The following is a 27,175-nucleotide window of genomic DNA, read 5'->3' as shown; positions in this document are numbered from 1 at the left end:
TTAATTCAATGAAAGCCAACATGTCCAAGAGCTCCTCGTTAGCTTCCATAGGTTGTCCGTATCAAATCAATTCAGAGAACTTGTACAATTCATGCGTCCACCTACACAACTGGCTGCAGAATCTATAGCTCTCCTCGCCCGACCACGGGTTCGCTTTGCCGGCCCTTTCTACTCTTCCACACAGTCGGTTTGTGCAGGGCCTCCGGGGGCGCAGGTGCAGTCTCGTCCAAGTTAGGTCCCTCATGGCCGAGGCTGCCTCCCTTCGGCACGTCGCGATGAGAACGTCTCCGGATATCGAACTCTCGTGGGCGGAAGGAGCACCGGGAAGATCCATGGCGGCCAGTTTGTTCAAGGTTTTGATGCCGAGTGGCTGCGTCTCGGGGTCTTGCAACAAGATGATGCCCAGGGTGTACGCTGCGACTCGATGGCCACCCTTCATTGCCTTGTGAAGATGGTGCAGTCCCAAGCTTTTACTTCTCCGGTTGTAAATTTCATCCTAGAAACCAACACGATAAGAGGAATCACTGTGATACAGCTACACAGATTCTTGAAACAGATTGATGCTAAGAGGAGGTGAGCGGGGCGTCTGAGCTCACCAGTCCAAGGAAGAGGCTAGCTTCAAGATTGCCGCACTCAGCGCAGCTCCGGAGGAAGGCGAAGTAACCCTTCGCGTCCAGCCAATGAAACACACGCTCTCTCCTCACGGGCATGCACTGGCCAACCTTCCTCGCCTTGGACGCCTCGTGAAATCTCCTGCATCTGCCGGTACATCCATTCACCACCAAGATGGGCAATTCTCGTCGTCAAAACAAAACACTGCCGGAAAGATGACATGCGAAGAGGACTTACGTGGCTCGCAGGCGCATGATGTCTTTGCGGGGCGTGGGGGAGGAGGAGACGACGGAAACGCAGAACTCCACCAAGAGGTCTTGAGGAAGGGAGTCGATGTCAGTAGCCATTGCTGTCGTTATGGTGGTCTTTCCCAATGGGATCAGAGCTTACTTATAGTTAGTGTCGCCGAATCCTATTTATATTAGGGATAAGCCGATCGGTATCACAGGAACGCTTTATTCGTGTCTGATCTACGTATGTCATGTGGTTCACACCGAATTGGACGCGGGGAGTGCTCTCGAGGTGAAATATAACAAAAGTGCTCCCACCGCATGGATGTTTTCTAGTGGCGATTGAATTCAACTGATACTTGTGTTTATAATGCAGGTTGGAGGAGTAGGTTAGTATAAGAGTTCCGGAGTATGGACTGCACGGCTAAGCTTCGCTAAATTGAAACAAAAATACGCCGGCTTCTGCTTCGAGAGACTTCAGCAAAGCAACTGTCGGTCTTCCCGAGTCTCTGGCGAACGCAACACCGACGTAGGTGGGTAGATCTCGTCTCCTCTCCGCTCTCAAGAGATCGAGAGAGAAGAGAGAGCGGGATCTCTCGATCCTTCCTCCATGGAAGCGGCGCCTCAGTTCCTCCAGTGCGGCTTCGAGCCCTTCCGCCGCTCGCCCTTGGCGACAGCCGCCCCGCAGTAGAGGACGCTCCGACGCCGATCAATTCGTCTGAGATCTAGGTCTCCACGATCGGGAGTCTTCAATGTGGCGACGGAGCCTACGACCGGTGGTGCCGTTTCTTCTTCTTCTTCTTCTAATTCTGCCTCTTCTCCTCGGTCCGCCTCGTTTGGTTCCGTCAATGGTGCCGTCTCCAACGTAAGTTGTCGGTTAGGGATTTTGGATTCGGGGAGCTTGGTTTTTTTTTTGAATTTGTTGATTGAGGGTAGGTTGTGCTGGTTTCCTGGAAAATTGGAAGAGGTTTGGCAACGTGTCGTAGGAGATAAAGATGGTGAGAAAGCAGATGGAGGAGGACGAGCAGCTGGCCACGCTGATGAGAGGACTTCGAAGTCAAAACCTCACCGACGTTCAGTTTGCAGATGAGAACATCCGGCTTCGTCTTGTCGAGGTACGTGTTTTTTTGCAATTGACGCGTGGAGCAATGCCATAATTCGCGCGATCTTTTGAATACTTTAATAGATTGGTAACACCTGATTGATGCCCAAGCGAACTAATGCAAGATCCATCAAAACCTTGAAGCATGACCAATCTGATATTTTAGGTGATATCAGTGATCGGACATTTGGTGCATCAAGAATTCTTTATATGACTGAATTTTCATTATAAATCGTGAGTCTTCAGATCGGATTAGTTGCTGCATTTTAACAATATTTTAAGTATCCTCCAGAGTTGTTTACACGAAAAGGTAAAATTCACATCGCGGACATGACTTTTGAGTTGTCCATTGTCTTTGTTCAGGTCAAATCGTGTGGATACAATCTTTTGACTAGGTAGTGGAGTTGAAGTCACTTGGTAGGAAGATCAAGATCTTTTGTTTGAAAATGCAGTTTTACTTCTTGATGGTTTCTGATACTTGTTTAGGTACCAGCTGTGAACAGCAATGAAGCATTGCCACTTGTGTATGATCCTGACATAATTGCATCCTACTGGGGAAAGCGCCCTAGAGATGTTTCCACACGGATTATACAGCTGCTGTCTGTAGCAGGTGGCTTTCTGTCTCATTTAGCTTGGGACTTGATTAACAAGAAGATCGCAGAGGTAAAAATATAGCCACATATAATCATCTCTCCACTGTTCTCGCTGCATCTTGTCATTATTTACCAAACAGGAGGCATCATCTTCTAGCTCTGCTTATTGTTTTTCTGTCATATTTGACATTTCTAATGTAGTTCTTTTCTTAAATTTTGCACTATATAGCTTTTGCAGCACTTAGGATTTTTGTTTATGTCGAATCCACTGGACATTGTCCACTATGTTCTTAACAATACATAATTGCATATATCTTATGATCCCCCCATTTAATCCTATATCAGAAGTGGGGTGAGGGTTACGAACCATATAGGGTTAGATGGGTCGAAAGTTGCTCACTTGAGTTTAAGTATTTTGTGGGCAGCTCAGCCCTCATCAAGTTGATGAGTCAATTAACAAATGATATCTGGGCTGACCTATTATTATGCATGATGAGAGGTACGTGTATGAAAGGGTCATCCATGGATGCTGTTTGATATAAATTCAGATTATATTAACATAAAGGTGATTTGTGATGGGACACAAATATGAAAGGGCCACTCATGGACGGAGTGTTTGCTACGAATTCATATCCTATTAACTTACAGGTGATTTACAGGTGATAACTTGAAACTCCTTGTTTGTGTGTCTATCACAGCCTATTTATTGTGAAGTGTTACTCTTGCAATACAGCTATAGCTGTTGCGGCTTTGTCATGAAGATGTTAAGTATCGTGTGTCGAACATAAAACATATGATCAAAACATCAAGCACATACCTAACACAATTAAGCATCGATTTGTCCTTGGTACTTCTTCAAAACCAATTTTCTGCTTCATTCCTTAGCATGATAAGCTCAATACAATTAACCCTCATTGATCATGCATCTGATTCTCGAATATTCTAATTTGACTCTCTCTCTCTCTCTCTCTCTCTCTCTCTCTCTTTATATATATATAATTTTGTGATTTTCTTATGAAAAATTAACTATAGTATTTTTAGTTCAATGAATTACATTATACCAGGTTTTCTTTCAGTATCCTAATATATGACATGCTGTTTTCTCCATTGCTTTCCTATTGTTTTTCTGGAAGTCATTACCATTATTTTGTGGGCATTCCTTAATCTTTCTGGTCAATAAAGATGACTTATCTATTATATGCTTTTACCTTTGCTAAATTTGAAGTTTCGTGTTTGGTACTTGAAGGTTCCTTCATTTCCAGATGATGTTGCGATGGCCCTTATTGAAGAAGAACTTGGGCAGCCTTGGTGTAAAATCTACTCTGAACTGACACCATCCCCAATTGCTGCTGGTAATCTCATCTACACATTACGGCAATGAGCTTAGAATATGTTTTTGCTGTACTACATCGTGTGTTTTGTTGAAAATGTAACTTGGAGCAATACTACCATATGACTTTTTGTCGCCCCCTTTGTTTTCAGCATTATTTTTGATATTCATAAGGTCCTAAGCTATTGAGAGGAAACTTTATATATGCAGCATCTCTGGGACAAGTTTACAAGGGTTGCCTAAAAGAAACTGGCGAGTTGGTGGCCGTCAAAGTACAGCGGCCTTTTGTTCTGGAGACTGTCACCATAGATCTCTTCATTATTCGTAAACTGGGACTGTTTTTGCGAAGATTTCCTCAGGTAATTGATCAGCTACTTGGTTTGCTGCTTCTGAAAGGCTGAAACTATTGCGTAATTTGTATCTTGTTCTGACCTATCTGATCTCCATTGATATTGTTGGTTTGGAGGATGAATGGGCTGCCCGCATTTTTGAAGAACTTGATTATGTAAATGAAGGAGAAAATGGAACTCGCTTTGCTGAAATGATGAGAGAAGACCTTCCTCAGGTACATTTCTATAAAAACTAAGCAATTATTACTCTGTTCAGTAAAGGATCTTTTTCCTTGTTAAACAAAGCAAGTTTTTGTCGAACAAAAAACTGTAGTTGTGTATACATTGGTTCCCCAGGATAAAAGGAAATTTGTTAATTTGGCTCCAAATATAGGAATCTTGACATTTTATTTCCAACTAGTGGTTCTAAATCATTATAATATAATCAGTAACAGAATAATCACTAATCTACCTACATTTCAATGGTAAATTTCATTTCTCCAGCCATTGGATTGTGTTTTTCAGTAGTAGGACTTGCATGCCAGATTCATCCACAGAAACATTATGATCCAGAAATTCTATAACCTATGCCACTGCTGCCGCAAGAATCACTTTTTCTAGCATTTTATTTCATATTCTTTTGTTAGTGAAAACATTCTCATGTGAAATAAGGATGATCTAGATATTTCTTGTTTCTGACAAGTGAAACCTTTCTCAAAGAAATTTTTTTGATAGTTGATCCAAAGAAACTATGGTAATTGTCTGACATACCAAAATATTTATATCTCAATTTTCTTCTTAAAGATGTGGTGAAAATGTAGTGGTTTCCCATTCCTTGCTAAACTGATATGTAAGACGATGTTCTTGTTTGAACAGTTGCCATTATTTACATGATTAATATGTGATGTGTGATTACCTGATCTAGAAACATATAATTTTTCAGGTTGTCATACCGAAGGCTTATCATAAATATACGTCAAGAAAAGTTCTTACCACCCAGTGGATAGATGGAGAGAAACTATCACAAAGTACTGAAAGTGATGTAGGGGAACTGGTCAACGTTGGAGTGATATGCTACCTAAAGCAGGTTACTTTGTTGAATGATTTAATTCATGCAATTACCAAATCTTATGCTAATGATTATCAATTTTTTTCCATGTAGTATAGGCAAGGTATTGTGTATGAACATCATGTTTGATTTCATGGTGCTTTCTCATTATTGATATTTCTACCATTAATATATTTTTCTTCCTTTGACTTTTGTTTCCTTGTCAATATATGCATTTGCGTACAGAATATATTATGCACTGTATGTTGGCAATGAAAATACTATGCTTGTATTGCATCCATGCAGATATGAAAAATCTGATAAGCAAACATGAATAAGTGTCCAATTCCACAAAGAGACAAAATAGAGATATGGGACATGTAGGAGAAGAGTAATACAAGAAGGCACATATGGTCAAAATATTTTGTAAGGAACTTTACAACGGTAAGCATTTTTATTATTGTTATTTCAATTGACCTTGGAACAGTAAAATAAAAGAGCTGGTAGCTGTCTACATGACCCATATGAATTGTGGGTTTGAATGTGAATCCATGTGACACTACAACTGTGCCCGATTTTCAGAGTATTGATTCTTGTTGATTGTAGGTCATTCCAACAGTGGCTCAAACACTAACCTTTTGGGATGATCTGGTTCTATATAAAGTTAAAATTTTAATTTTTTCACCCATATTGAAAACCATAAATAATGTGGGTTACAAGGGACAACTTGGCCAAGAATTATAAAAAGAGAAATAGATAGGGTCAACGGGTCTTTTTTTCCACCTAATTTTTTCATATATATGATCTAATCTCTTGTTATTGTGCTGTTGAACAATGAATATGTTAAAATTATCATTATATATAATGTTTATGTTTAAAATCTAGATCTTCTCTAAACTATAATCCTAGATACCCAAGGCTACAAACACTAGTACTAGCCTTCCCTTGACCATCTCCCTCCCTGATCTTATGTCAACCTCTATGGTTCCATTTATGTGTATCTATTTGGGTAACTGATAGAAACTAGAAAGAAATATTTCTTACACATAAAAGTAGATAAAGGGTTAATTTGACCAACTAGACTTAAAAAGAGTTAAGGCTACTTTTATATTTGAGAGAATGGCAGGTGAATACAGGAAATACAATGGTGGTATTTATGTATCAGAAGAAAGTGGATGAATGGACTTGTATGAACCAATGTTTGAAATCTTGTTACGCTGGCTGATTTAATCATTGGTCAGACCGGCATAGAACATACCAATCGGGGCATGGACAAGAAAATATGTGAGGAGATAGTTAGTTTTATTTCTTGTTTCTAAATTACTGACTGTTGGTTGTTTTTGTACATTGGTAAAATTATGCAAGTCACTGAAATTTTATAAAATGATGTATAATTTTTATATCAAGTTTCTAATCTTTCCATTCATCTTGTTATATATGTATTGTGCAGTTGAAGAAGGTCCGAGTAACTAAAAAATGCTTTCTTTATCAAGTAAAAAACTTGGTCTATGACTCTCTGCTATAGGTAGAATATAAAAATCATATCAGCTGAATTCTTAAGCAATGTTAAAAATAACATGATTTGATCCTTGAAATAACTTGGTGTCTTTGATACATCTATATTCGGCATGATTGTTGAAGCAAGAAAGGTCTTGAAACTCGAGTGTCGTTGCAGTTTCCTCCTTCCACCGTAAAATATGAATTGTTATGTTCTTTTTTTTTTTTTTGAATTATGCATTTTTCATCTGATGGCTTTCTACTTTTTGCAACTACTTGATCTTTCATGCTGATCCTCATCCTGGAAATATGATTCGTACACACACCATTTGTCATTTATCATTTATATCTCATACAAAAATTAGTCATATGGGCCATTATATTTTAAACATTTCACCCATATCGTAACATCTCTTACCTTTTTGAAAAAGTGATGCATCGAGGTGTTCGTATTGTGTTGAATCAATATCCACGCATCATAGAGAAAACAATAAGATGGCACAAATTTTAAATGAAACATATGCAATGCCCTTGACAACTATTCAGTTTTTAAGTCCCACATGAAGCTATATAATAAATCTTAATAGTATTTCAGTCCTTTTTTACTAGCTAGATTGATTTCGACATAGAATGTTTTTAGTTCTCAAGTTATATGTTTGTTATGTTGCATACTCCACCAGTTTTTATTCCAAGATGCCTTTTGCAGGTATAGGATGATGACAACGGAAAAATTGCTACTTCAAATCTAAAGACTGAAAATTAGGAAAAATATCCTTTAAACTTAATAGGCAAAAGATAAAAAAGTTAATGCTCAATAGAGCAGGAAATGTAATTAAGACGGAATAAGGAAACAATTGACTTAAGTCGAGCATAATAAGGGGTTTTGAAGTGGTCAGATACAGATAATGCTTTCAAGTAAAAACTAAAATGAAGCACATATATATAAGATTCAGTATATGGCAAAATCATTATACCTGAAACATATCAACCAAGCCAAATTTTGGATATATCAAGTGAGACACCACAACTATAGAAGTTTAGTTATTAGCAGCTTAGGAAATCACCCAAAGAATCATTTTTTCTATTCCAAACATTGTAGGAAAGAAGTAATTACAGGACGCTAAAGATTTGGAACTTAGTGTCAGAATCGGCATGAGAGCACAGATGGCTGAGCAAACCCTCGACACATATCTTGGCGGCGGTGTCATCCCTGTAGCAATTCCCCGACTCCGGACCAGCTCGAAGTACTCCCTCGCCCCGGCGAACACTGCGGCCGCCAAGCGCCACGGTGAACACCCATCCTCCTGCCACCACGACACCTCCCGCACCCAATCCAATGCCGAGACCAAAGATCACACGCTTCCTCAGCTGCATCCCCTGGCTCCCCTTCGGCTCTACAACTACGGCCTCTACTCCCTGCATCGTGGAACCAATAAATCCAAAGATACCCCACAAGAATTGAGATCAAATCCGAAACCTTTGATGGAGGCAAGGGCACAAGAATCACCTCAAGAGAGTCCTCGCGGTGGGAGTCGGACTTCGAGGCCGCTTTTCTGGAGGAGACCAAGGCGGCGGAGAGACGGCAGGGATAGAAGCGGCGAGAGGGAAGGAAGAGACGCAGTCCGGGAAGCTGGCGGCGAGGGAGGAGGAACGATCTGGGGCTGAGGGAGAGGGGCAAGGAGAAGAGGCCGCAGCGGTCGACTTCAAGGAAGGCCGCCGCAGTGGCAGCCATCGAAACAGAGTCAAGGAGCGAATCAAAATAAGGGCGGTTGCGGTGGCCGAGAAGGCATTTGAGGCGGGGCGGCGGGATCCCGAGGTGTGGAGGAGGTTATCCTCCTCCCCCGTCTTCCGCTCTGGGTTACGTTAGGGGGGCCGGGAGCAGATCTGTTTGTGTTTTCTTCTTGTTTTTGTTTCTAGAAACCTAAATCTTTTGTTTTTGTTTATTTTTCCGTCTGCGCAATGTGTATCGGTACCCGTTTCCGTCCCCATGCGAACCATTGCGTCGAGTCGATCACGACTTGTAAGCAGCGTTTAACCAACTCCCCATATCAGGAGAATTAACTAAAATCCATCAAATTGATCTTAAATTAGTAAGTAATATTACACTTGAAATTGGAGTGCCACAGACAAATTTTGTGTGTAAATCTCGATCAATAACAACAAAAAATCCAAATTCTATGCTGCAAAAAGACATTACGTGTAAATTCACTGATGTACTAATAACATGTAATATTTTAGATATCAATAAGTTCCTGGTCAAAGGCCAACGTGGAATCAGAATCCAATCCAACAATTTAGCACGCTGACTTAATTCAATGAAAGCCATCATGTCCAAGAGCTCCTCGGTAGCTTACATAGGGTGTCCGTATCAAATCAATTCAGAGAACTTGTACAATTCATGTGTCCACCTACACAACTGGCTGCAGAATCTATAGCTCTCCTCGCCCGACCACGGGTTCGCTTTGCCGGCCTTTTCTACTCTTCCACACAGTCGGTTTGTGCAGGGCCTCCGGGGGCGCAGGTGCAGTCTCGTCCAAGTTAGGTCCCTCATGGCCGAGGCTGCCTCCCTTCGGCACGTCGCGATGAGAACGTCTCCGGATATCAAACTCTCGTGGGCGGAAGGAGCACCGGGAAGATCCATGGCGGCCAGTTTGTTCAAGGTTTTGATGCCGAGTGGCTGCGTCTCGGGGTCTTGCAACAAGATGATGCCCAGGGTGTACGCTGCGACTCGATGGCCACCCTTCATTGCCTTGTGAAGATGGTGCAGTCCCAAGCTTTTCCTTCGCCGGTTGTAAATTTCATCCTAGAAACCAACACGATAAGAGGAATCAATGTGATACAGCTATACAGATTCTTGAAACAGATTGATGCTAAGAGGAGGTGAGCGGGGCGTCTGAGCTCACCAGTCCAAGGAAGAGGCTGGCCTCAAGATTGCCGCACTCAGCGCAGCTCCGGAGGAAGGCGAAGTAACCCTTCGCGTCCAGCCAATGAAACACACGCTCTCTCCTCACGGGCATGCACTGGCCAACCTTCCTCGCCCCGGACGCCTCGTGAAATCTCCTGCATCTGCCGGTACATCCATTCACCACCAAGATTAGCAATTCTCGTCGTCAAAACAAAACACTGCCGGAAAGATGACATGCGAAAAGAACTTACGAGGCTCGCAGGCGCATGATGTCTTTGCGGGGCGTGGGGGAGGAGGAGACGATGGAAACGCAGAGGTCGACCAAGAGGTCTTGAGGAAGGGAGTCGATGTCCGTAGCCATTGCCGTCGTCATGGCGGTCTTTCCCAGTGGGATCAGAGCTTACTTATAGTTAGTGTCGCCGAATCCTATTTAGGATTTGCAGTGGGATCAGATTAGGGATAAGCCGATCGGTATCGTATCACAGGAACGCTTTAGGATTCGCATTCGTGTCTGATCTACGGTTACCGTTGGTTTCAAATCATGCAAACCAACGTGAGGTCTAGATTCAGACGGATATATATATATATATATATATATATATATATATATATATAAAATTTCCTAATACCGATTATTAGTTACAATGTCTACTAATCGTATATAGGTTTGAGATAATTTGAATTGGAGTCATTAGGATTGAGTTCATGTGACACAAACCAACAAAAGGGCTCGAGAGACCCTTGAGTCATCTTGTCAAATGGGGTTCAAACACGTCATTTGGATATATATATATATATATATATAGATACTATTTCATAATCCGGTTAGTAGTTGTGGTGTCTTCTGATCATATTTAGGCTTAGGATAACTCAAGTTGAAGTCAGATTAGATTATGATTAGGTTCAAGTGATTGAAACCAATATGAGGACTCGAGAGACCCCTGAGTCAACATGCCCAATGGGGTCCAAACACATCATTTGGATATATATATATATATATATATATATATATATATATATATATATATATATATATATACTGTTTTCTAATCCAGGTAGTAGTCTCTTGATCAAAAGAGAGCTTACGTATTTACAGTGAGGCCGAAGGACATGTAGTGTACTATTATGCACAACTGGTGGCAGATATATATAGAGACACTTCACTAATCCGATTGGGAGGTATCATCTCCGAATCCTATTTAGATTTGGAATAATTAGAGTTGAGTTTGATTATGGTTGGGTTTAAATCATGCAAACCAACCTAAGGGTTTTGAGAGACTTCTAAGTTATACTACCCAATGAAATTAATTGATAAGTGTTTATGATTTGATGTGTTTTTAGTAATGTAGGATGCTTTGATCAGGATGAGATAATTAAAGTAGGAAGAATCATGTTGGGCCGGAGGAAAACATGTCAGAAGATTGGACGTCGAGCCAGATGATTGGTTGACGTATCGACAAAAGGCTTTGGGTCATGGATTCGGACATCGGGCCAAGAAGAGTGGATATTGTGCCAAGGATATCGAAGTTCCGTAGGTCAACTGGCCGATTGGACAATAGGTCGCAAGAGAGAATGATGCGTCGAAAAATTAGACGAAGCGTCGATGGACCAATGACATGCCGAACAACATGATTTATGCTTAGTATTAATTATCTAGATCGAAGTATGTTTTTACATGTGCAGGATTAACTATGATAACAAGGCATAAAGCAAAATGAAGTCCCGGAGTCAAGGACGTGATTTTGTTGGGAGTTCGAGAGTTCATCGGAAGTTCTACGGGAACCAACCGAGAAGTCCAAGAGCTTACCAAAGAAGCTCGTCGGAACTCATTAAGAAGATCTTCGTAAAGTCCAGGAACTTGCCCGAGAGTTCGCTGGAAGATCGCCAGAAGAAACCAAGACTTACAGACTTGTTTAGCTTAAGTATGCTTTAGATTTCGTAGTTAGCACAATTAGGGGTCAGTTGGGCCCATGTAAGGACTATGTTGGGCCCAATGATATGCCCAAACAATATCTCAAGAAGCGACACCATTGTGGCTCAATCTCCGAGACTATATCAAGCGATGGTACCGCCAGTCTGGGCGATGGTATCGCCCCTGGTAGGGTGTCAGGCGGTGGTACCGCCCAGTATAGTGTTAGTGTCAGATTGACAGTGGCGATGGTATCGCCCGTACCTAGGAAACCCGGGATGAGATGTTTTTAGGCTCCAAGTTTGAATTAACTTGAGGCCTATAAATACCCCTCTCATCCATGGCTCACATAAGCATAGAGAATTTAAAAAGGAAAAAACGTTGTAAAAATCTCTTGTGAGAATCCTCATCTAGTCCTAAGTGTTAGAATAGTCAGCGAGAGAAGTGAATGCTTGTAAAGGTTGTATCCTAAACTTGTAACAAGGAGAAGAGAGGTGTAAGACGGAGGTTGATCTTCGCCTATTAAAGGAAGATCGATAGTGAATACCGGTGGCCTCGACGAAAGAGGAATCGATGAAATGGATATAGGTCACGACGACCGAACCACTCTAAAATCTGGTTTGTATTTCTATTTGTGCAATTTATCTTTATTGCAAACATCTTTAATTGCTTATTACCTTCGATATATTTATGAACTGTTTCAAGTTAAGAACTTTACAAAATGATTTTTGTCGGAATCAGTTTTAATAGAAACGTAAACTTTTGAAATTACTAAAGTTTTTGAATTTAGACGAATATGTATATAGGCTTGAGATAATTTGAATTGAAGTCATTTTAGGATTGGGTTAAGTGACGCAAACTAACATGAGGGCTCGAGAGACCCTTGAGTCAACCTGTCAAATGGGGTCCAAACGTATCATTTGGATATATATATATATATATATATATATATATATATATATATATATATATATATATATATATATATATATATATATATACTATTTCATAATTCAGTTAGTAGCTGTGGTGTCTTCCGATCATATTTAGGTTTAGGATAACTTAAATTGAAATCATATTAAGATTAGATTCAAGTAAAGTAAACCAATATGAGGACTCCAGAGACCCCAAAGTCAAAATGCCCAAAGAGGCCCAAACACATCATTTAGATATATATAGAGATATTATTTTCTAATCCAGTTAGTAGTCTCCTACATATTTAGGAGATAACTCGAGTTAGAGTCGAATTAGAATTGGATTCAACTAACGTAAACTAACACGAGGGCTCGAGAGACATTGTTTCCTAATCCAATTAATATCTATAGTATCTCCGTATTTAGGTTTGGATAACTCGAATCGAAATCAAATTTAGATTAGATTCAAAGTGACAAATCAACACGAAGCGTCATTTGAAGAGATCCCTGACTCAATCTACCCAAACGAGCCAGAAGCGTCATTTGAGCTCTTGGCCACGGTTTGCTTGATGAGAGATTACGTGGTATAAATAACGTGTCATATCGGTGCGCGGATAAATCGTAATGGGAATTTATACGCTGCCACAAAAAAACAATACAGGTATTTCTCACCACCGGTGCGTCATGACCACCGCTCCGTGGCTACAGTGTTCACGTGGCCAACTTTGGTTCCCACACTCGTCCGGATGGCGGAGGCAGACGCCACGTTTCATCTCTGCGTCCTCTCCACAACAGGTTGGTCGGCGACCGTCGTCCACACACACCCAAATAATACTAAAATAATGTAACCCGCACAAAAAAGCGGTGGCTTCGACCGGCCGATCGGTATCGTATCACAGGAACGCTTTAAGATTCGCATTCGTGTCTGATCTACGGTTGCCATGTGGTTCACACCGAATTGGACGCGGGGAGTGCTCTCGAGGTGAAATATAACAAAAGTGCTCCCACCGCATGGATGTTTTCTAGTGGTGAGTGAATTCATCTTGATACTTGTGTTTATAATGCTGGTTGGGGGAGTAGGTTAGCGGACTGCACTGCTAAGCTTCCCTAAAGTGAAACAAAAAGACGCCGGCTCCTGCTTTGAGAGACTTAAGCAAAGCAACTGTCGGTCTTCCCGAGTCTCCGGCGAACGCAACACCGACGTAGGTGGGTAGATCTCGTCTCCTCTCCGCTCTCAGGAGACCGAGAGAGAAGAGAGAGCGGGATCTCTCGATCCTTCCTCCATGGAAGCGGCGCCTCAGTTCCTCCAGTGCGGCTTCGAGCCCTTCCGCCGCTCGCCCTTGGCGACAGCCGCCCCGCAGTGGAGGACGCTCCGACGCCGATCAATTCGTCTGAGATCTAGGTCTCCACGATCGGGAGTCTTCGCTGTGGCGACGGAGCCTACGACCGGTGGTGCCGCTTCGTCTTCTTCTTCTAATTCTGCCTCTTCTCCTCGGTCCGCCTCGTTTGGTTCCGTCAATGGTGCCGCCTCCAGCGTAAGATTTCTGTTAGGGATTTTGGATTCGGGGAGTTTGGTTTTCTTTTTGAATTTGTTGATTGAGGGTTGGTTGTGCTGGTTTCTTGGAAAATTGGAAGAGGTTTGGCAACGTGTCGGAGGAGATAAAGAAGGTGAGAAAGCAGATGGAGGAGGACGAACAGCTGGCCACGCTGATGAGAGGACTTCGAGGTCAAAACCTCACTGACGTTCAGTTTGCAGATGAGAACATCCGGCTTCGTCTTGTCGAGGTACCTTTTTTTTTTTTTGCAATTGACGCGTGGAGTTTTTCCATAATTCGCGCGATCTTTTGAATACTTTAATAGATTGGTAACACCTGATTGATGCCCAAGCGAACTAATGCAAGATCCATCAAAACCTTGAAGCATGACCAATCTGATATTTTAGGTGATATCAGTGATCGGACATTTGGTGCATCAAGAATTCTTTATATGACTGAATTTTCATTATAAATCGTGAGTCTTCAGATCGGATTAGTTGCTGCATTTTAACAATATTTTAAGTATCCTCCAGAGTTGTTTACACGAAAAGGCAAAATTCACATCGCGGACATGACTTTTAAGTTGTCCATTGTCTCTGTTCAGGTCAAATCGTGTGGATACAATCTTTTGACTAGGTAGTGGAGTTGAAGTCACTTGGTAGGAAGATCAAGATCTTTTGTTTGAAAATGCAGTTTTACTTCTTGATGGTTTCTGATACTTGTTTAGGTACCAGCTGTGAACAGCAATGAAGCATTGCCACTTGTGTATGATCCTGACATAATTGCATCCTACTGGGGAAAGCGCCCTAGAGCTGTTTCCACACGGATTATACAGCTGCTGTCTGTAGCAGGTGGCTTTCTGTCTCATTTAGCTTGGGACTTGATTAACAAGAAGATCGCAGAGGTAAAAATATAGCCACATATAATCATCTCTCCACTGTTCTCGCTGCATCTTGTCATTATTTACCAAACAGGAGGCATCATCTTCTAGCTCTGCTTATTGTTCTTCTGTCATATTTGACATTTCTAATGTAGTTCTTTTCTTAAATTTTGCACTATATAGCTTTTGCAGCACTTTAGATTTTTGTTTATGTCGAATCCACTGGACATTGTCCACTATGTTCTTAACAATACATAATTGCATATATCTTGTGATCACCCCATTTAATCCTATATCAGAAGTGGGATGAGGGTTACGAACCATATAGGGTTAGATGGGTCTAAAGTTGCTCACTTGAGCTTAAGTATTTTGTGGGTAGCTCAGCCCTCATCAAGTTGATGAGTCAATTAACAAATGATATCTGGGCTGACCTATTATTATGAATGATGAGAGGTACAAGTATGAAAGGGTCATCCATGGATGGTGTTTGATATAAATTCAGATTATATTTACATAAAGGTGATTTGTGATGGGGCACAAATATGAAAGGGCTACTCATGGACGGAGTGTTTGCTATGAATTCATATCCTATTAACTTACAGGTGATAACTTGAAACTCCTTGTTTGTGTGTCTATCACAGCCTATTTATTGTGAAGTGTTACTCTTGCAATACAGCTATGGCTGTTGAGGCTTTGTCTTGAAGATGTTAAGAAGAGTGTGTTGAACATCAAACATTCAATCAAAACATCAAGCACATACCTAACACAATTAAGCATCGATTTGTCCTGGTACTTCTTCAAAACCAATTTTCTGCTTCATTCCTTAGCATGATAAGCTCAATGCAATTAACCCTCGCTGATCATGCATCTTATTCCCGAATGTTCTAATTTGACTCTCTCTCTCTCTCTATATATATATATGTGTGTGTGTGTGTGTGTGTACTTCATGGTTTCTAAGCTACTTTTAGTACTCTCTTGGTTTAATTGAGGTGCATTTCCCTATATATGTGATGTATGTTGATTTTATATCTGCAATTCCTCACATTTGGTTTCGTGTGTTCTTCTCTAGAATGAGGTCGCACGGGCTATTGAATTAAGGGAAATAGTAACGTCACTGGGTCCAGCTTACATAAAACTTGGCCAAGCTTTGAGTATTCGACCAGACATATTATCACCTGCTGCAATGACTGAACTGCAGAAGCTATGTGATAAGGTAATATGGTATGTTCGAAGTGTTTTTCATGGTTAATGTGGACTAAATAACATATGTTTTTCTGGGTGAGATATCTGATTCTTCTTTAGTTGAAAAAAGTTGAGATTCTACACCATGAGACAAGTAGGAGAGTCACAATTTTGTGATTTTCTTATGAAAATTTAACTATAGTATTTTTAGTTCAATGAATTTCATTATACCAGGTTTTCTTTCAGTATCCTAATATATGACATGCTGTTTTCTCCATTGCTTTCCTATTGTTTTTCTGGAAGTCATTACCATTATTTTGTGGGCATTCCTTAATCTCTCTGGTCAATAAAGATGACTTATCTATTATATGCTTTTACCTTTGCTAAATTTGAAGTTTCGTGTTTGGTACTTGAAGGTTCCTTCATTTCCAGATGATGTTGCGATGGCCCTTATTGAAGAAGAACTTGGGCAGCCTTGGTGTAACATCTACTCTGAACTGACACCATCCCCAATTGCTGCTGGTAATCTCATCTACACATTACGGCAATGAGCTTAGAATATGTTTTTGCTGTACTACTTCATGTGTTTTGTTGAAAATGTAACTTTGAGCAATACTACTATATGACTTTTTGTCGCCCCCTTTGTTTTCAGCATTATTTTTTATATTCATAAGGTCATAAGCTATTGAGAGGAAACTTTATATATGCAGCATCTCTGGGACAAGTTTACAAGGGTCGCCTAAAAGAAACTGGCGAGTTGGTGGCCGTCAAAGTACAGCGGCCTTTTGTTCTGGAGACTGTCACCATAGATCTCTTCATTATTCGTAAACTGGGACTGTTTTTGCGAAGATTTCCTCAGGTAATTGGTCAGCTACTTGGTTTGCTGCTTCTGAAAGGCTGAAACTATTGCGTAATTTGTATCTTGTTATGACCTATCAGATCTCGATTGATATTGTTGGTTTGGTGGATGAATGGGCTGCCCGCTTTTTTGAAGAACTTGATTATATAAATGAAGGAGAAAATGGAACTCGCTTTGCTGAAATGATGAGAAAAGACCTTCCTCAGGTACATTTCTATAAGTACTAATTATTACTCTGTTCAGTAAAGGATCTTTTTCCTTGTTATACAAAATAAGTTTTTGATGAACAAAAAACTGTAGTTTTGTATACATTGGTTCCTCAGGATAAAAGGAAAATTGTTAATTTGGCTCCAAATATAGGAATCTTGACATTTTATTTCCAACTAGTGGTTCTAAATCATTAATATATAATCAGTAACAGAATAATCACTAATCTACCTACATTTCAATGGTAAATTTCATTTCTCCAGCCATTGGATTGTGCTTTTCAGTAGTAGGACTTGCATGCCAGATTCATCCACAGAAACATTATGATCCAGAAATTCTATGACCTATGCCACTGCTGCCGCAAGAATCACTTTTTCTAGCATTTTATTTCATATTCTTTTGTTAGTGAAAACATTCTCATGCGAAATAAGGATGATCTAGATATTTCTTGTTTCTCACAAGTGAAACCTTTCTCAAAGAAATTTTTTTGATTGTTGATCCAAAGAAACTATGGTAATTGTCTGACATACCAAAATACTTATATCTCAATTTTCTTCTTAAAGATGTGGTGAAAATGTAGTGGTTTCCCATTCCTTGCTAAACTGATATGTAAGACGATGTTCTTGTTTGAACAGTTGCCATTATTTACATGATTAACATGTGATGTGTGATTACCTGATCTAGAAACATATAATTTTTCAGGTTGTCATACCGAAGACTTATCATAAATATACGTCAAGAAAAGTTCTTACCACCCAGTGGATAGATGGAGAGAAACTATCACAAAGTACTGAAAGTGATGTAGGGGAACTGGTCAACGTTGGAGTGATATGCTACCTAAAGCAGGTTACTTTGTTGAATGATTTAATTCATGCAATTAGCAAATCTGATGCTAATGATTATCAATTTTTTTCCATGTAGTATAGGCAAGGTATTGTGTATGAACATCATGTTTGATTTCATGGTGCTTTCTCATTATTGATATTTCTACCATTAATATATTTTTCTTCCTTTGACTTTTGTTTCCTTGTCAATATATGCATTTGCATACAGAATATATTATGCACTGTATGTTGGCAATGAAAATACTATGCTTGTATTGCATCCTTGCAGATATGAAAAATCTGATAAGCAAACATGAACAAGTGTCCAATTCCACAAAGAGACAAAATAGAGATATGGGACATGTAGGAGAAGAGTAATAAAAGAACGTACATATGGTCAAAATATTTTGTAAGGAACTTTACAACTGTAAGCATTTTTATTATTGTTATTTTAATTTATCTTGGAATCAAGGTAGACAATTTCGAATAATACCGCCCGGTACATACTGGTCCGTCAGCTAACCGGTATATGGACCACCCGTTACCGGACAGAACGAAAAAAAAAAAAAAAAAAATATTTATATATAAATATTTTATAAAAGGCAACGTCGCCTTATATATATATATATATATATATATATATATATATATATATATATATATATATATATATATATATATATATATATATATATATATATATATACCGAGCAGTATACCGCTTGGTAAGGTTCGCTGTACCGTACCGTACCGGCGTTTCGACCCGGGCTCAGTACGGTATGGTACCGGTGTACCGGGTGGTACATCAGGACGTACCGAGCGGTACACCTTTGTGTACCGAACAATTTTATACTTTTTTCATACTATAGCAGCGCTACAGTATAATACTGTAGCACTGTAGCGGTACCGGACAGTCCGCGTACCGGTAACCTCTTAGACTGGTACGTATCGCCCGTATCAGGCGGTACGCTTCGGTATGGCAGACGTTGCCGCTTGGTATACAGTTTTGTACCGTACCGAGCAAACCTCGAAATTCCAGTACGGTACGAAATTGCATACCTTGCTTGGAACAGTAAAATAAAAGTGCTGGTAGCTGTCTACATGACCCATATGAATTGTGGGTTTGAATGTGAATCCATGTGACACTATAATTATGCCCGCTTTTCAGAGTATTGATTCTTGTTGATTGTTGGTCATTCCAACTGTGGTTCAAACCAAGGTTCGTAATACCGTACTGTACCGGTATTTCGACCTGGGCTCGGTACCGGTACGGTATGGTATACCGAGCTACAGTGCACTGCTACAGTGCACTCGGACCGGTAACAGTCGGTCCGCGTACCGACAACCTGTCGGACCGGTACGGCTTGGTACGACAGACCCTGGTTCAAACACTATCGTTTTGGGATGATCTGGTTCTAGATAAAGTTAAAATTTTAATTTTTTTCACCCATATTGAAGACCATAAATAATGTGGGTTACAAGGGACAACTAGGCCAAGAATTATAAAAAGAGAAATAGATAGGGTCAACAGGTCTATTTTTCCACCTAATTTTTTCATATATATGATCTATCTCTTGTTATTGTGCTGTTGAACAATGAATATTTTAAAATTATCATTATATATAATGTTTATGTTTAAAATCTAGATCTTCTCTAAACTAAAATCCTAGATACCTAAGGCTACAAACACTAGTACTAGCCTTCCCTTGACCATCTCCCTACCTGATCTTATGTCAACCTCTATGGTTCCATTTATGTGTCTCTATTTGGGTAACTGATAGAAACTAGAAATATTTCTTACACATAAAAGTAGATAAAGGGTTAATTTGACCAACTAGACTTAAGAGTTAAGGCTACTTATATATTTGAGAGAATGCCAGGTGAATACAGGAAATACAGTGGTATTTATGTATCAGAAGAAAGTGGATGAATGGACTTGTATGAACCAATGTTCGAAATCTCGTTACTCTGGCTGATTTAATCATTGGTCAGACTGGCATAGATCTGGTGTATACTAGCATATTGACACATGATACACCAACATACCAATCGGCATGGACAAGAAAATATGTGAGGAGATACTCAGTTATTTTTATTTCTTGTTTTTAAATTACTGGCTGTTGGTTGTTTTTGTACATTGGTAAAATTCATGCAAGTCACTGAAATTTTATAAAATGATGTATAATTTTTCTATCAAGTTTCTAATCTTTTCATTCATCTTGTTATATGTAATGTGCAGTTGAAGAATGTCCGAGTAACTAAAAATGCTTTCTTTATCAAGAAAAAAACTTGGTCTATGACTCTGTGCTATAGGAAGAATATAAAAATCATATCAGCTGAATTCTTATGCAATGTTAAAAATAACATGATTTGATACTTGAAATAACTTGGTGTCTTTGATACATCTTCTACATTCGGCATGATTGTTGAAGCAAGAAAGGCCTTGAAACTTGAGTGTCGTTGCAGTTTCCTTCCACTGTAAAATATGAATTCTTATATTCTTTTTTGTTGAATTATGCATTTTTCATCTCATGGTTTTCAATTTTTGCAGCTACTTGATACTGGCTTCTTTCATGCTGATCCTCATCCTGGAAATATGATTCGTACACCAGATGGGAAGTTGGCTATACTTGACTTTGGTAATATTCCCTTTCTGAATGGATGATTCTACATAATTAATGGCATTGTACTCAGCTGCTATCATTTGAACCTCAGTCAGAAACATCTTCAACTTTCATTGAGTTCCACAATTTGTCTGTATGATGCATAAAGTAGCAGAGTTTGAGGGATATATGAATAATCTCTTATGTGTTGCTTACGTACTTAGTGTCGTTAGTGTATATTACTGATTCAGCGAAATATATTCACAAGCAGATGTTATAAGCAAAAATATACTAAAAATACATAATAGGAAAATGTGTTGTGTGACTCTGAGTATTCTGGTTGTAGTTGTTATCATAGTGATCATCTCTCTTCATATATTAAGAGGACAAAGAGAGAAAAGTCAAAGTGATTTGTTGGGTTTGTAGTTATGAGAGGCCAATCTTGGAAAAACTAGTTGAGATATTATCCTTTTAGAATGTCAGGAACTAAAACAATGATTATCTATTTAATAATTTGAGGTATTCGGTATACCACACTTCAACTGTATTTGCTGAATTGAACCATCTGATTAATATATTAGCTAAGATAATTTCAAGGAGATGTAAAATAAAGAATCATGAGAATAGAGAATAATAAAATAAAGAATTTCCATGACAAAAATCATCTAAGCCAAAGAGCACTACAAAGTCAATATGCAACATGATTTGTTCTGAAAGTGGTAAGGTAATATGCATAAGTGATACTTCAACATTGTAGCATGGCTTCTTATGAGGGTAGTTGTAATAATTGTAGTAGAAGCGTTAGACAATATGCTCATGTGATCGATAAATATAAATGTTGAAGCAACACATCTTAATGTAGTTGTTTAACATGTATTGCTTGTAATTTGACAATTGAAGCAAGGATAAGTTGAGGGCTTCTGAAGAAGCAAAATTGGAGGGAGTGATTTTCAATAAGTGGAGGATACGGGATTAAGACCAGGGAACTCCCCTTTCTTGCCGATTGGGTGTTTTGTTGCCTGTTAGACCAGTACGTATCAAACGGTATTGGTGTATGTGTCGGACCAATACGTATCAGACGGTATTGGTGTATTGATGAGATCAGTAGACTATTTTTCTCCTAATTTCTTGATATGTGAATTATATTTAAATACAAATAAACGTATCTAAGCCATAAATGAATAGAAATTCTAGTTATAAGGATGAAAAATTGAATTTATCTTTTTGAATCCATAAAGGAATAACTTTGTTGAACATGCTTTTGTCGAAGTAAGATAAATACTTTCAATTGGAGAGAAATTTCACCGGATCCCAAGTTCGGATCTCAAGAGGTTGATTTCCACTGATTGCGGATTAGGAAAATTAAACAAGTGAGAGTGAGTGAAAGAGGGGGAGGGAGGAGAGTTTAAAAGGGCCTTAACAGGGCCCAATGGGCAATTTGATTGTTTCAATCTAGCTTGATGGGAAAGGAGAATTGGACGATTGAAATCCGATCGCTACCTATCTGTATTGATTAGTAATGGTTGACTTCCAACCTTATGGGCCGAGGCGTATCGATTGGTACGTCTACCCTTAATTGCATACCATCAAAACAGGTTGGTCCGCATACCGATCAGCTTGTTAGCTGGTATGTACAACCCATTTCATACTATATCTGGCGATATGCAAGTCCATTTTTAAGACCATGTAGAAACATACATAATTGGCATGAATTGGAAGATAAAGGTCAATATCATTTGGGATTGTCCTTATGATTAGAAAGGATTAGGCAACACAATATCTTGAGTCAGAAAATTGCCAATCTCGACTTATCTTGAGTCGTGATTTGGCATACCATGAGTTTGCATGTGTTCTAGAAGTATGGTTTTCCAATTGCAGGACTTGTCATAATCAAGAGATCAGAGAAGAAGCACATTACTTTAAAAAAAACACAAAAAGATCTTTTCATGCTGAATTTGAGGTGTGTCATTGCTAAATTTCTGTTAGCTCAATATTTGTGCATGGATTCGCATGGGGGGCACACTTTGAAAGACGTTCTGCAGTAATCTCTTAAGTATTAGGATAGTTTTCAATCAGCCAACCACTGCAACAGTTATAAAACTAATCTTATATGCTTCCTGGAATGCTAAGGCCCAAAGTTCCTTCACCTCCAAGTTTGATTATGACTGACCAAGAGGGAGGCTCATGTGCTGAAGGATACAACTGAAGAACCAGTTAATCCTGTAAGAGTTTACTTAGTCGCATGTTTGGACCATTGAGCATATGTTACATAGAACATGCTGACCATGTGTATTATGTTTCATGTATCCTAAGACCTGTGGGATGAAGGATGCATGAATATACGAAGGTACCAAGAAACATAATCACTAACTTTATAGATATAAAGTTATGGGGCTTAGATTTAAAGAATTAATGAAATAATCAACCAATATTTGCATTAATATTTGTAGTTTGCATTTATAATTTATTTATGCCTCTCCTTCGATCGGTAATGTGCAGAATGTCTAGATTATGTTCTTTAGTTGTCTTGGTATTTTTTGTTCTAACATTCTTTTTGCAGTTTTCCTTTTGCAAAAACCTCTGTTGGACTTCTATTTTTTCTTTTTTAAAAAATTTGAATAAAATTGTTGCATTAAGTGGCTTTCGTGTGTCAGGCCTCGTGACAAGATTGACTGATGATCAGAAGTATGGTATAATTGAAGCAATTGCCCACCTGATTCATCGTGACTACAATGAAATTGTCAAGGACTTTGTCAAGCTTGATTTCATTCCTGATGGTGTCAATTTGGAACCAATCTTGCCAGTGCTGGCCAAAGTTTTTGATCAGGCACTAGAAGGAGGTGGTGCAAAAAATATTAACTTTCAGGAATTAGCATCTGATTTGGCTCAAATTACCTTTGATTATCCATTCAGAATACCACCATATTTTGCTTTAATAATCAGAGCAATTGGGGTATTAGAAGGAATAGCACTAGTTGGAAATCCTGACTTTGCGATTGTAGACGAAGCATACCCATATCTCGCTCAGGTATACGATATCAAGCAGCCATTTTTTACCACTTCTTACATGATGATATTGACTATTACTTGTGATCGTTTATATTTTACTAAAAAGAGAATAATTCTTTCACCTTTATGATATAGCTATGGCCACTTATCGTTTGCAATAGAATAAACAGATTCCCTAGCATGGCTTCAGACTGTGTAGATTCAGATTAAAAAACTTACATTTTTTGTCAATACTTGTTTGGCTTTAACATCAAGTTCTGGGTCACATAATGCCAGTGTATTTCTGGGACTTGTATGTTGACATGTATCTGTCTTCTAACTTCTTCAGTGTTAGTCACACTTGGCAATATTACTTCGTATGACATTATTACTCAAAACAATGACAGTAAAGATTGTGCTTTTCTGTTTGTCCAATTATTTGCGGTCAGTTACATGAACCTTTTCCTTTTATTTAGCTTTGTTAAGGATTGTTCTTTCCACTGTACATATGGACATGTATTTTCTAACTGCTGTGGTCCTAGTTCCTTTTCTGTCCTCTCCCCCTTTTCATCCCTCCTCACTGTGTACTTCCCACTGTATCACCTACTTTATGCATGGGAGAACCACCTTTTGATGGTGTCATTTTCAAGAGATAACATGTTGTGATAGTCATATATAACACTAACACATACAAACAAGACGTTCTTGGTGGTTCATATATCATGCTACCACATTTTTTGTGTTTCTTCTTCTCATTCAATTTCTAATTCATGGGTGCAGCTTTAGCTAATTTGTTTTTTCTTTTTGAAAAACAGAGACTTTTAACAGATGAATCCCCCAGGTTGAAGGAGGCATTGCGGTATATGATATATGGTAAACGCGGAGTGTTTGATGCAGAAAGATTCATTGATGTCATGCAAGCTTTCGAGAATTTCATCACTGCTGCAAAAAGTGGAGGTGGTGAAAATCTGAATGGAAATATGGCTGATCTTGGTTCTTTGCAGAGTCAACCAGGTCTTCTGGTCCCAGTATTTCCAGCATTAGTACCTCAGCCAGCACAGCCTGTCAAGACTAGGGCAGCCCTCACGTTTTTGCTTTCTGAAAAAGGAAACTTCTTCAGAGAATTTATTCTAGATGAGGTAAACTTATCTCGCATTGAAACTAATTGATAAGACATGCTACAAGAAGAATGTTTTAGACTCAGGTATATCCTGTTGTAAAGTTCTGGTCACTATACCAATGTAAGATTTGGGACAGCAACATTCTTTACTGGTAATTCCTAGGGCCATCTAAGGAAGTTAGGTTTTGTGGAGCATATTAAATTGCTCCCCTATGTCAAAAAGGCTTCACTTTATATATATATATATATATATATATATAATTACACAAATGCGCAATTTAGATAACCAAGTCATTCAGATATTTCTAGAGGTACATGTTGACATTTGATGACAGTATATTAAGATCCTTAATATTTTGATACAATATACTGGGTTCTTTTTGCATTTTGGTAGTTCACTACTATTGGTTTTTGTGTTTGAGCAATTACTTTTAACCTGTGAATGCTTGTAGTGAATATTTATGACCCTTGATACTTTGATAGTAAGAAATTCAACAAACTGATTGAAGCTTTGTGCTGAAGCGTGGGTTATTGATCAATGCAGGTCGTTAAAGCGATTGATGCAGTTTCGCGAGAGCAGTTGGTCCAAATTGCTGCAGTTATGGGAATTGGGACTGCAGCTCCAGTTTTTAGTATGGCTCCCCTGAGGCCTGCGGTTTTGCTGCCCACCATCACAGAGGAGGACAGAGTCATACTAAACAATGTTGAAAAAGTTGCAAAGTTTCTAACTTCTGAAACTTCTAAAGCATCATCACATCAGGTATCAACATATATAAAAAATTTGAAACCACCTGCTTTTATCCTAAATTTAAGCAATTTATTAGTATATCTCAATGTTTGATTACATGAGTGATACAAAAAAACATGCTCTTACATTGTTTTGCTGCATTCACTACTATTTTCTGTTGAACAAATACCTGATATCCTACTATGCCTGGCCAAATTGGGAAATTACCTTTTGCACGACTACATTCATCATGTTGTCATGTGGTGATATTGTTGACAATTCTCAGACATTGTCTGTATGCAATTTTATTGTATGCTGCTTCAGTAGTGAGATTATCATAATTTGTTCCATAATTTTCTTCCACTAAATACTATCTTCATTTTGTTTTTGCAGGGTGTTGAGATTTCTAATGTCATCCAAGAACTTCTTCCTGTGTTACCAAGCATCTCAGCAAGAGTCCTACCTGAAGTGCTGAGCCGGTTGACTTCACGTGTATTAGCTCGGCTAATCCGAGAAACATTTTTGTAGTTATTAATGCATATGAACCTCACAATAGAAATTTTCTAAAGCTTCTCTGTATATAAAAAGGAATGTCAAGATCCACTCACTGTCTCACGTTGACTCTTACAACACATCGTCAGTCAGTTCAGAGTGTATCCATCTTTCTTTTTTGTTTTTCTTTTCCTTTTAACATGTAAATTTTCTAATACATAGTGTGGTTATTATTTTTATGATGAAAAGATCTACTATTCCACTCTGTTCGTAAACAGAATATCTCTGAACTGGCTTCCAAGTCATCTGCTAAAGCATGAAAAACCTCGATTAAACAAGGATGTATGTTTAGGCAATCATTATTTGATGCAAAGTGAGTCTGGGCACTTTTTATTTGATGCAAAGTTGTCATGTATGGCTTTCCATTTCTCCCCATTTTCGTGAATGGTGTTATACTGGCTTTCCGCATGACAATGTGGCTACCACGGAAAAGGTACTGTGTTGATGGAATAGTGTGTTAAAAATTGGAGCTTTCATATTTTAACATGTATAACATCTTTGAAGCTGTACAGCTTGAGGCTTAGCTTTTGACTTGTATTAGCTTTTTGCCTTGCAGGAGATTCAAACAATGATTCCGGGCTTTGTGCGGTTGTTCATGTCCAAAAACTAATGCCTGGTGAGCTATTCCACTCGAACCCAAAGTTTAATATCTTTGTTCATACAAGTTTCATTTTGGCAAAGAGTGTCAACCAGAAATGGTGATTCATCCTGAGCAAGGACTTATGATTCCCAATCTGTGAGCAGGTATGATTGTAGTCCTTGAAACCCATATATTGTGGATCTGGGGGCATCATAACAAGTAGCCTGTAGGTAACATGCTCTTCAATATCTTGCCGACTCTTTAACTATATTTCATCATGGTATGCTTAACTGGGGGGCGTCACAGTGTACGTGTGTCCGTCTGGTGATGATGCTTCCATCATCCGGCAATTCAAGGTTTGGTCTCGAAGCTAACATCTGGAGCAGCATTACATGCTTGGCTGTGCCTGTCTCTGTGCTCGATGGAACGGCACCTTAGCGAGCGCTCCGGAGGGACCATCTGTAATTGTTACCCTTTGCCTGCTCGCAAGTCGGGGGCATTCCGTGGCAGATGTCACCAACCTCTTCGGTGTCTAAGTCATTGGTCTTGATTGCTTCTTAGAAATGGCAGTCAGCCAAGTTGGCCTAGACCCTGTTTAAAAGCTTGCAGAATGCCAAGCTACCCTGCGCGCTGGAGCACCATTACGCTG

General features: G+C 39.1%; 4 protein-coding genes across 8 annotated transcripts; 2 read left to right on the top strand and 2 right to left on the bottom strand.

The window, feature by feature from the left end:
- Nucleotides 1–61: 61 nt before the first annotated feature.
- On the bottom strand, nt 62–959 carry LOC135608790 (F-box protein At5g50450-like). The gene is made up of 3 exons (XM_065101832.1): nt 850–959; nt 597–759; nt 62–496 (listed from the first exon to the last, which is right to left on the bottom strand). Exons 1-3 carry the CDS (start codon nt 957–959, stop codon nt 62–64), a joined length of 708 nt encoding a protein of 235 aa, XP_064957904.1.
- Nucleotides 960–1,303: 344 nt separating this feature from the next.
- Nucleotides 1,304–8,725, top strand: LOC135610699 (uncharacterized). Of its 5 annotated transcripts, none has more exons than XM_065105525.1 (8): nt 1,304–1,707; nt 1,808–1,957; nt 2,431–2,607; nt 3,784–3,889; nt 4,078–4,226; nt 4,334–4,432; nt 5,140–5,283; nt 7,841–8,725. In XM_065105525.1, the coding sequence occupies exons 2-8, from the start codon at nt 1,838–1,840 to the stop codon at nt 7,895–7,897; spliced, it is 852 nt and encodes a 283-aa protein (XP_064961597.1). In that variant the 5' UTR covers nt 1,304–1,707; nt 1,808–1,837; the 3' UTR covers nt 7,898–8,725. The 5 variants fall into 5 exon arrangements, with proteins under 5 accessions (XP_064961597.1, XP_064961598.1, XP_064961595.1 ...); XM_065105526.1 differs by having other exon boundaries at nt 5,551–8,725; XM_065105523.1 differs by lacking the exon at nt 7,841–8,725 and having other exon boundaries at nt 5,140–5,457.
- Nucleotides 8,726–9,109: 384 nt separating this feature from the next.
- On the bottom strand, nt 9,110–10,019 carry LOC135608789 (uncharacterized). The gene is made up of 3 exons (XM_065101831.1): nt 9,898–10,019; nt 9,645–9,807; nt 9,110–9,544 (listed from the first exon to the last, which is right to left on the bottom strand). The coding sequence occupies exons 1-3, from the start codon at nt 10,017–10,019 to the stop codon at nt 9,110–9,112; spliced, it is 720 nt and encodes a 239-aa protein (XP_064957903.1).
- Nucleotides 10,020–13,509: 3,490 nt separating this feature from the next.
- LOC103998622 (uncharacterized) lies at nt 13,510–26,151 on the top strand. Its single transcript, XM_065105522.1, has 13 exons — nt 13,510–14,004; nt 14,105–14,258; nt 14,736–14,908; nt 15,954–16,097; nt 16,483–16,588; nt 16,777–16,925; nt 17,006–17,131; nt 17,835–17,978; nt 20,508–20,595; nt 23,214–23,587; nt 24,363–24,686; nt 25,212–25,427; nt 25,788–26,151. Exons 1-13 carry the CDS (start codon nt 13,753–13,755, stop codon nt 25,920–25,922), a joined length of 2,385 nt encoding a protein of 794 aa, XP_064961594.1. The 5' UTR covers nt 13,510–13,752; the 3' UTR covers nt 25,923–26,151.
- Nucleotides 26,152–27,175: the final 1,024 nt, after the last annotated feature.

The sequence above is a fragment of the Musa acuminata genome, chromosome BXJ2-4, assembly GCF_036884655.1.
Source record: "Musa acuminata AAA Group cultivar baxijiao chromosome BXJ2-4, Cavendish_Baxijiao_AAA, whole genome shotgun sequence".
Classification (NCBI taxonomy): Eukaryota; Viridiplantae; Streptophyta; class Magnoliopsida; order Zingiberales; family Musaceae; genus Musa; species Musa acuminata.
The sequence above is the reverse complement of the archived record's forward strand: the minus strand, read 5'-3'. Positions and strand labels throughout refer to the sequence as shown.